The 11243-nt window shown below is 34.8% G+C and overlaps 1 protein-coding gene across 1 annotated transcript in view; it reads left to right on the top strand.

Moving 5' to 3' along the window:
* The window catches only part of LOC148940538 (uncharacterized), a 6340-nt gene extending 787 nt beyond the window's left edge, over positions 1 to 5553 (top strand). Inside the window, exon 2 of the mRNA XM_089105013.1 lies at positions 2423 to 5553. Within this exon, the coding sequence (XP_088961139.1) occupies positions 2423 to 3402 (980 nt within the window). The 3' untranslated portion in view covers positions 3403 to 5553. The remainder of the gene's footprint in view (positions 1 to 2422) is intronic.
* Positions 5554 to 11243: the final 5690 nt, after the last annotated feature.

Here is an 11243-nt window from a genome sequence, read left to right as displayed (position 1 = left end):
TTAGGCAGCGCTAGCGCACTGCCTATGATCAGATCTATGAAATATGTAAAACCAACCTTTCTTTGGAAGATTTGACTTAAAAGAGCTTCATCTTAAATATAATATTTGCTTTTAAGATAAATCTGTCATTGTTTTGACAAACTTATGACAACCTCTTTTAGTATTATACAGAAGTACTTAAAATATTATATAGCATAGCAAAAATATGATAAATTGTTACTAATTGATGTGGCTATTCAGGGAAGAAATTGTGTTAATTGGTAAAAGTAAGGAGCTAACTTAGTCCATGGATAGCATATCAAAATACATTTTAGACAAACTCACGTTTAAGTGGATCAGTGTATAACCTTAACGAAGGTGCTTTAAAATGCTTTTCAATCAAAATCTCTGTGTGTGTGTCGTCTCTGTGTGTTTGTCGTGTGTGTCGTCTTTGTGTGTTTGTCGTCTCTTTGTGTGTGTCTTCTCTGGTTTATGTTTGGATAGGGGGGTTAGTTGCCCTCAAATCACTGTCCACTATTAAAAAGGGTACTAGCCCTTTGAATTCCAAATCGAATGAGCCCTTTTTCAAGTTTCTACGACAAAGATTTCAATAAAAACCTTATATGCCCCCAGGGCATAACTTATAATCCTTGCCCTGCGGGTTTTGGGGGAGTGTCCTCCTCAAAAATATGTTTTCTATCTGAAAATCAGCTACGCTTAGCAAAATGGCTATCTCGAAATTTTTATTGGATGTGTTTGGGGGAAGGATGGGTGTGGGGGGGGGGCTTGTTGTCCTCCAATCACTGACTATTAAAAAGGACAGTAGCCCTTTGAATTTCCAATCGAATGAGCTTTTTCTGAAGTTTCTACGACAATGCCTTCTTTAAAAACCTTATATGCCCCCAGGGTAAAACTTAAAACCCTTGCCCTGAGGGCCTTGGGGGAGTGTCCTCCTCAAAACCATATTTTCTTTTTGGAAATCGACTTCGCTGAACAAAATGGCTATCTTAAAATTTTGATTGGATGTGTTTGGGGAAATGATGGGCGAGGGGGGGTGGCTAGTTGCCCTCCAATCACTGTCGACTATTAAAAAGGGCACTAGCTCTTTGAATTTTCTATTGAATGAGTTTTTTTTAAGTTTCTACGACAACGCCTCCAATAAAAAACCTTATATGTCCCCAGGGCATAACTTAAAACCCTTGCCCTGGGCTCGGGGTTGTGGGGGAGTGTCCTCCTCAAAAACATATTCTCTATCTGGAAATCAACTATGCTCAACAAAATGGCTATCTCAAAACTTTGATTGGATGTATTTGGGGTATTGATGGGCGTTGGGGGGGGGGCTAGTTGCACTCCAATCACTTTAAACTATTAAAAAGGGCACTAGCCACTTCAATTTCCAATCGGATGAGCCCTTTTCGAAGTTTGTACGACATCTCCTTCAATACGAAGTGCCCGGGCATGGAGAAAAAAAAACACATTGTGCCCACATCCTTCTTTACTTAGGCAGCGCTAGCGCACTGCCTATGATCAGATCTTTGAAATATGTAAAACCAACCTTTCTTTGGAAGATTTGACTTAAAAGAGCTTCATCTTAAATATAATATTTGCTTTTAAGATAAATCTGTCATTGTTTTGACACACTTATGACAACCTCTTTTAGTATTATATAGAAGTACTTAAAATATTATATAGCATAGCAAAAATATGAGAAATTATTACAAATCGATATGGCTATTCAGGGATGAAATTGCGTTAATTGATAAAAGTAAGGAGTTAACTTAGTCCATGGATAGCATATCAAAATATATTTTAGACAAACTCACGTTTAAGTGGATCAGTGTATAACATTAACTAAGATGCTTTAAAATGCTTTTCAATCAAAATATCTGTGTGTGTGTCGTCTCTGTGTCTTTGTCGTGTGTGTGTCGTCTGTGTGTGTTTGTCGTCTCTTTGTGTGTGTCTTCTCTGGTTTATGTTAGGGTAGAGGGGTTAGGATCAGTGTATAACCTCAACTAAGGTGCTTTAAAATGCTTTTCAATCAAAATCTCTGTGTGTGTGTCGTGTGTGTGTCGTCTTTGTGTGTTTGTCGTCTCTTTGTGTGTGTCTTCTCTGGTTTATGTTAGGGTAGAGGGGTTAGGATCAGTGTATAACCTCAACTAAGGTGCTTTAAAAATGCTTTTCAATCAAAATTCAGTGGGTCTTGTATTTGAAGATTCTTACTTATAAAACTAGGACTAGAAGTCAAACATTAGTGTTATGAACAATTACAAAGAGGACATATCAGAGAAATAAAGAATTCGTTGAGGAATTAGAATATTTCAAATTTGCTGTTATAAACTAATTACCTACAGAAGTATTATTAAAAATACATGCATTTAGGTGTATAAGGTAGTAATTTTTAAATGCAGAGTGATTTATTTTGAGTAAATTTTTTTATTTTTAGTATTCCCTGTTGCAACGTTCAGTAAAACTGGTATCAGCAAACAAGAATGTGGAACTTCTAGCATGCCTGGTGTGACAAGCATATGTCTGAAAAGAGAAACAAATTTCAATTGTCAACGTGATATACCAAGTAACATTAGTGTATTTGCAGGAAATGATGTAGTGAAACATGAAGATTTTCATAATGAAAAAAAATATTTCACATGTGATGCATGCGAAAAAACATTCGAAAGAAAATACAGCCTATCAGTTCATCGAAGAACTCATACTGGAGAAAAACCTTTTGAATGTGATGTATGCAAGAAACGTTTTACTTCAAGTTCCAATTTAAATAGTCATCAAAGAACTCATACTGGGGAAAAACCTTTCAAGTGCGATATATGTGAGAAAACATTCTGCCAAAGGTCTGCCCTATCTTATCATCAAAAAACTCATACTGGAAAAAAACCTTTCAAATGCAATATATGTGAGAAAACATTCAGCAAAAGCTCTGTCCTATCTGATCATCAAATTACTCATACTGGGAACAAACCCTTCAAATGTGATATATGTAATAAATCTTTTAGATCAAAACATGGTTTATTTTGTCACCTAAGAACTCATACTGGAGAAAAACCTTTCCAATGCGATATATGTGAGAAATCATTCATCGCTAGCTCCACCCTATCTTATCATCAAAATATTCATACTGGAGAACAACCTTTCAAATGTGACGTATGTAAGAAACGTTTTACTTCAAGTTCCTATTTAAATAGACATCAAATAACTCATACTGGGGAAAAACCTTTCAAATGTAATATATGTGAGAAAACATTCAGCCAAAGCTCTGCCCTATCTTATCATCAAAATACTCATACTGGGAAAAAACCTTTCCAATGTGATATATGTAATAAATGTTTTACATCAAAACATGGTTTATCTTATCATCAAAGAACTCATACTGGGGAAAAACCTTTCAAATGCGATATATGTGAGAAATAATTCATCACTAGCTCCACCCTATCTTATCATCAAAATACTCATACTTGAGAACAACCTTTCAAATGTGATGTATGTAAGAAACGTTTTACTTCAAGTTCCAATTTAAATAATCATCGAAAAACTCATACTGGAGAAAAACCTTTCAAATGTGATGTATGTGAGAAAACATTCAGCCAAAGCTCTGCCCTATCTTATCATCAAAATACTCATACTTGATAAAAACCTTTCAAATGTGACGTATGTAAGAAACGTTTTACTTCAAGTTCCAATTTAAATAATCATCGAAAAACTCATACTGCAGAAAAACCTTTCAAATGTGATGTATGTGAGAAAACATTCATCCAAAGCTCTACCCTATCTTATCATCAAAATACTCATACTGGAGAACAACCTTTCAAATGTGACGTATGTAAGAAACGTTTTACTTCAAGTTCTAATTTAAATAATCATCGAAAAACTCATACTGGAGAAAAACCTTTCAAATGTGATGTATGTGAGAAAACATTCATCCATAGCTCTACCCTATCTTATCATCAAAATACTCATACTGGAGAAAAATCTTTAAAATGTGATATATGTAATAAATGTTTTACATCAAAACATGGTTTATCTTATCATCTAAGAACTCATACTGGTGAATAACTTTACAGTGTGTGAGAAGTTATTCAGACCAAAATCTACCCTATCTGATCATAAAAGAACTTATACTTGAGATAAACTTTTCCAATGTTAAACATGTTAGGAAATATTTCCCAAAAAGTCCCAGTCATCTACCCATCAAAATACTGGAGAAAAGGCTTGTAAATGTGATGAATGTAAAGAATGTTTACTTCAAACTCTACTTTGAGCAATCACCAAAGAACTATACTGGAGAAAAATCTTTCAATCGTGATTTTGATAAGAGACATTTTACTTTCAGTTATGATTTACGATTACCTAAATCGTATTTACGATAAGTTACGATTTCAATTACAGAGAGAATTTATACATGTAAAAAATAGATCGAATATGATGTATGTCAGAAACCTTTTACTTCAAGCCGTAATTTATCTTTTAGTGGGAACCTCAGGGTTTGTTGTACAAGTTTATTTTGTATGTTTTTAGTATTGATTTTGTATTTAGTTTTATTTGACTATCTGCAGTTTAATATGAAATTAACCTAAAGAATAAATATCAATCCTATGTAAAAAAAAGAAGATATTCTATGTTTATTGATGCACGTGAACCCGCTGAGACCATGTTATTTAATATATTCAAGTTAGTATATTTAATATGTTTTGTTGTGTTAATAAGTTGAACCAAAATTTGTAGTTTTGGATGTTTTATGGAAAAAGTCGAGTTTAAATTATATTTGCTTGCTATAAAACATTTGATCCAAAAGATATGAATCATCTTAGCACAATTGTTTATTTTTCATGAAATAGGGGAGAGAAAAATTTGGCTAGCGGGTTTGGTATTTGGTGTCAGGGTGCTTGAAAAAAGGAAATAAACTTTTTCCAGCAAATAGTTTGAAATTTACAAGCATGAGTAGTTTAAAACCTACTACATTTGGCAAAAACAGGCTTGGGTTTTCATGCCGCCCCCTCTTGTTAAAGTTAACCCGAGAAAAGAAGCAAGAAATTAGGAGTTTTTTGGTGAAGAGAAACTGCAACCCTTTGGGTCGAGATCAGGCTTGGAAATAGTTCCAAAGCTCCCAGTAGTAGAATTTGACAGAATTCCAAAAGTTGCCGACACTTTAGCAGCACAACTTGTGTTTTGACTGTTTTTATTTGAGTAAAAAGTATTCTCATATTTAAAAATTGTATTTTCAGACATAATCTGCCAATAAAGTTGAAAACTGCCAAATAGCATTAATACTTAGCTACAGCACTTTTTTCACGACGGGTCAAGCCTAACATAACGTAAAAAAATCTTGAAGTTTTTTGCACCCCTCTTCGTTCTTCTCCAAATTAAATTTTGAAGAGAAAGAACCAATAGTTTTTTTCTAATAGGCTTAAAAGCGTAGCATAATCAAAACAGAAGGAGAAGAATATTTTTTTCACGCCCAGCAATATTCAAATAAAGATTGTTTTTTTACTGTGAACCACTTGAAACTTAAAACTACGTTTCCCTATGCCAGGGGGATCTCAATGTATAGACAGAAGTCAGTTTTGCAGTACCGGGTCCAAGAATTGATCAAAAATATTAAGTTCATTAAATATAGACCCTGAGGCTTAATTATAACATTTAAGAAAGATTGTTTTTCTAATTAAACGGCCCTTAAGTTCCAGGAGTAGTTGTTAAGGAATTCGGACAAAAAGTCAAACTTTAGCCTAGAAAGTGACGTATGGAGGAGGGAGCAGCCCCCCCAATATACGTAATGCTTTCTGTTTGTTTTAATTTTTGATGTTGCTCCTTACTTTCAGTTGAAATAATTTGGTTTTTTATTTAATTTCTGATCGTTTTTATACAGTGCCAGGAAATGTGGCTCACCTCCATGGAAAATTCGTTCACCCCACGGAAAATTCCTCAATGGAAATTTTTCCCCACGAATAACACCCCCTCCCCAGAAAATGTCTTTCAGAAAATTCTATTCTACCTAAAAATTTCTTGCGGACGATTCCGGGTTAAAAAAAATTTTCTTAGCGCACTTTCATTAGAAGAAAACTTTAATTTTTCATTGTTTTTAAAGTCGCGGCGGAAATCCCCTCCTCCTTGAAATTTTCCTGCAAAGACCCCGCCCCCTAGTTGAAAGTTTTTCTTGCAAAAAATTCCATCTGGAGAATTTATCCCGTGGGAAATCCCCATGGAAAATTTACCCCCTTCTTACGGAAAGATACTATTGACAACTCTAACCCAATAAAAATTTTCCCTTGGACAATTCCACTTAGCATCTCCATATGTAAAACTGAGTTGGCTAAGGGATATTGAGACTAATAAAAAGAATTTCATATAGGAATTCTGGCAAATTTTCCCCTTTAAAATTTTTCTCTTTATGGTAACTGCTGACTGGAACCACAGAAATCAAATTCTCGGCAGAAGCTGTCCCAATTAATTTAACAACTATTGATCATAAGAGTGTATAGTGTAAATTATTAGGGATTCTTAATAATAATTGTCAAGTTTCTGACATACATCATATTCGATCGGGGGTTATGTGGGAGAATCTTTCCATGAAGGAAGTTTTCATGGGGGAAGGGGCATTGCTACAAAAAGAAAAAAAATACACATACAAAAACAGGAGTTAATACGTACAAACTAAAAACACGAATAAACCAAACATTTCAATAAAGTAAGCCACTTTAAGGTCAGGGGCAACTCTTGGGGTAAGCGGTCGCGTAGGGCAATGAGTGACAGGGGGTACCACGTGACTTAATCACGACAAAAGTTATAAGATATTTGCAGAGCCTCCAAAACTGATTCATATCACCTAAAGATTTGTGTTTTTTAGGTATGGAATTACCTCAACTTGAACAATCCCTCTTGGTGCAACGCACATCAGTTGCTAGTTATTCTATGGTACTAATTTCAAATTTCCCAAGAAGAGTCGTGTTTGAGGGGGGAAAGTGTAATTATAAATCGAATTAATCACATAGATAATGCCGACGACTAAATTTACATTAAGTACCTCTTATCGTGTATTTGTGCTGGTTTGAACTCTGTTCTGATTCGCACTAGCTCACACAAGATTAATAGATATTATATACCAGACACAAAATTGATTGGTGACAATATTGCAATCAACTGGCCGGGGGGGGGGGGAGTCTAGCGTAGATATATTTTCTTGTAAAGTAGGTTTTTATTGTAATTTAACTGCAAGAAAATTCATTAATCGTACAAGACTTGTATTAAAAGTGTTTAATCATAGAGTAAAGAATGCTTTACTTTATGGTTTCATTAAGACCCTTTAAATTTTAAATAGTTACGTGAGCGCAAAGAGGTCACGGCGCAATTGTTTTGCTATGATTTATCTGGAAGTGGGAGGGAAAACGCTGCGGCAGTGTGATGTCACAAAATCCGTCTGGACCCACACAAATATCTAACTTGTTGCTAAGTATTTGGACTATAAATTCGAGAAGCCTTTACTCGATTTTCACATAAACTGTTCGAAAATGGGTTATAACCACTAGAAAATCGGTGATCAATCTTGTGCTTAGCACAGAAATCCTCCGCCACTTTAGAATGGTAACTCGCGTGTTTGTCCGTGAGCAATATATCAAATAACCCAAAATAAGAAATGATTTTTTATTTTAATAACTTCAAAATCAACTTTGCGGAAATATTTTTAACACTTTCAAGAACCAATTTTGTGAAATACTCTACAGCTACTATTACATACTCAAACCCTTTATCTGTTTTCGGTAATGGCCCATCCGTGTTCATACTCCACATGCGCTAGACATGAGAAGGAGCTTCACTTGAATCATTTCCCCAAACATCCCATTTTTTTTTATAACCATTTTCTTCAGCGTAGTTTAATGATCCGGAAATTATGACTTTGAGGATAAGAACCTCCCCCTCCACAGCCCTCAGGGTATGGGTTGTAAGTTATGCCGTGGGGCATATGAGGTTTTTGTAGAAAGGGCGGTTATATAAACCTCGGAAGGGGGCTCATTGGATTGGTAATAAGAAGTCTAGTGGCCTTTTTAACAGTCAAAAGTAATTGGAGGTCAACCAGCCCCCTCCCGCCCCCGATTCTAATCATTTCTCCAAACGCACCCAATCAAAATTTTGAGATATAAATTTTGTTCAGCGTAGTTAAAAGGTCCGGAAATTATGTCTTTGAGGATGAAATTTCTGTATAAACTTCAGAGAGGACTAATTGGATTGTAATCAGAAGTCATAGTACTCTTTTTAAGAGCTAAAGTGATTAGAGCACACACGTTGTATTTTCCCGAAATGCATCTGATTGAAATTTTAAGATGGTAATTTGTTGTCGTATAAACTTCGAAAAGGACTCATTCGGTTGGAAATTGAAATGGCTGGTGCCCTCTTTAATATTCAAAAGTAATTGGAGGGCAACCAGCCCCCCCCCCCCCAACCCATGATTTCCCCAAACACTTCCAATCAAAATATGGAAATAGCTAGTTTGTTTCACATAGTTTAAAAGACAAGAAATTATGTCTTTGAGGGTGAGCCCCCCCCCCGAGCCTTCTCGGCAAGGTTTGTAAGTTATACCCCGAAAGAAGTTAAGGTTTTTATGGAAAGTGTGGTCGTAGAAACTTCGAAGGGGGATAATTGGATTAGAAATGGAAAGCTCAAGCGCCGTTTTAAAAGTCAAATTTATCGGAAGGCAGTTATCCCCCCCCATGTCACATTTTCCCCAAAGGCATACGGTTGAAACTTTGAAATAGCCATTGTTTAAAACAGTCCAAAGATCACATAACAAGGCCTTTTGGGTTAAGACTATCCCCCCTCCCCAGGGTCTGGGGATAAGGGTTGTAAGTTATGCCCCGAGGGCATGTAATGTTTTATAGAAGGGGCGGTCTTGTGAACTTTAGAGGAAGCTTATTTGACTTGAAATGTATAGTTCTAGTTCCATTTTAAGATTCAAACATGATGGAGGGAAAAAAGCCCCCCTCCCTCCCTGACATATTCTTTTCCCCAAAGACATTCAATCGAAATTGCGAGACAGCCATTTTGTAACCAATAGTTCAAAGAGCATACAATAATGCCTTCAGTAATCAAATATATGGCATATTTAGGTGGACGTTGAACTTAATAAAAACAAGCTATGAGCATGTGGACTTTCGAAAAGATGACAAAGCAATATCTCAAGAACGGCTTATATTATTAAGTTGGACCTTTGAGTAAGTTGTGACTTTTCATTTCCGTTAGAATCAGCCCTCTCTCGACGTTTTAGGCCCAATGGGTCGATACGATCAGCCATGCATCCGTGTTCTTTCTTCAGGTAAAAATTACAAAATTCCACTTGTTTGCTTATATGAGCTTGAAACCTCTACAGTACTGTTCTTTGATACGATGAAGCTGATGTTGTGATTTTCAAAAAAATTCTATGACTTCGAGGGGGTCTTTCTTCCTTTTTTTCAAAAATCAGACAAATTTTATCAGTCTCGTAGCTTTTGGTGGGTAAAACTAAACTTAGTAAAACTTATATATATAAATATATATATATAATATATATATATATATATATATATATATATATATATATATATATATATATATATATATATATATATATATATATATATATATATATATATATATATATATATATATATATATATATATATATATATATATATATGGAATCAGCATAATTATTCAGTTCTTTTGATATATCTATTGGTATCAAAATTCGGTTTTTAGAGTTTCGGTTGGGGTTCCTAGCAGTTCCTAGAGTTCCTAGGGTTCCTAGAGTTCCTAGCAGTATTTGCCATCCCAAAGAAATTTCCTGGTGGGGCTGATGATGACCTGCCTCACATTTTCCACCTCTTTGGTGTTAGATATGGGAATGTAACATATTAGCTGAATAAAAAAACAATTTAAATAATTCTTACTCCCTCCCCCTACCTTTTTCAACATTTATCTGACGCCTCATGAAAAGGAAGCAGTTTGTCCATTAAAATGTACTTTTTGGAATCTACCCTATCCCCACCTAAACTATGACTCATCCCCTCCTCATGATAGCTGATACGCAACTACAGATCACCAAACTTAGCCTATTTTCATTACAAATAAAGCGAATCAGCTTGATTTAATCCAGTACTGCCACCGTGTGGCATTACTGCTTTTGCAACTGGGAAGCTTAAAACATAGTTATTGATACTTTCAAATCAATCAGCTTCTCAGAATTTTAAATTGATTGCAAATTTGTCCTCCCTGGGGTAAAGTCGTAGTTTGGGAGGGGAGTTTGGTGCCCTAAAATACCAAGAAAACAAGACTTTCCCCTGGCCCAATATGTATGCTAACTTAAAAAAGAGCATTAAATTCAAGTTTGAATTAGCTCCATCCCAATTATCTTGGACCTACGGTTTGATAAAAAAATGTCTGAAAAAAAATTCCAAATTCTACATTTTGAAAATTGAGCTCGAAACCTCTATGGTAGGGTTCTCTGATATTATGTATCTAATAAAGGGATTTTCAATAAGATCAATAAGATTGGGGGGGGGTCACTTTTTTTCAAAAATCAGACAAATTTTCTCAGATTTTTGGTTTTGGGGTGGGTAACAATAAACTGAAAGAATTTTATATATTTAGCAGCAGCATAAAACGCCAATACTGCCGGTGTAGCAATTGTCATGAGAATTTCATTTTTAGTTTACGTGAACATTGGTGCAAGTAATTTTTTATTTCCAGTTTTTTCTATCACAAACTATTTGATAAGATTCTATTGTGACGAATTTGTTTTTAACCTGTTCACTTTATTTAGTTGAATAGGACACTAAAAAGAAAGAGGGTTAATTTGACAGCTGAATAGTAAGTTTAAATATAGTTTTTCTTTCGCTATTCTATTTTTTTTCATTTCTGAATATATAAGAGACTTAAGTTTGAGGGAGGAAGAATTAACCTGTTATGAAAGAGGTACATTTTACATGGCTGTTACAAAATCAAAACGTGGCATCTATGCAGGCAGGATGATTTTTGAGTATCTCTACTCCTTCTGTGAACTATTCTAAGACGTAGGAAATCGCATAAAAACAAGTCTATGTATGTTATGATATACAGAAGCAATAGATTTTTCTGTAATTTTGGTTTGAGTTTAATTTTATTTCAAGATTAAATGCATAATAATTTAATATACTATTAATTAAGTAAATTGATCCTTTTGCCAGGAATCCTTGTAGTTCAAAATTTACTGTACTTTGTTTCATTTTGCATGTAATATAATTGCTCTT

The sequence above is a fragment of the Artemia sp. Qi Xiang Cuo genome, chromosome 19, assembly GCF_049724085.1.
Source record: "Artemia sp. Qi Xiang Cuo chromosome 19, ASM4972408v1, whole genome shotgun sequence".
NCBI classification, from domain to species: domain Eukaryota; kingdom Metazoa; phylum Arthropoda; class Branchiopoda; order Anostraca; family Artemiidae; genus Artemia; species Artemia sp. Qi Xiang Cuo.
This window is presented reverse-complemented; position numbering and strand designations above follow the sequence as displayed.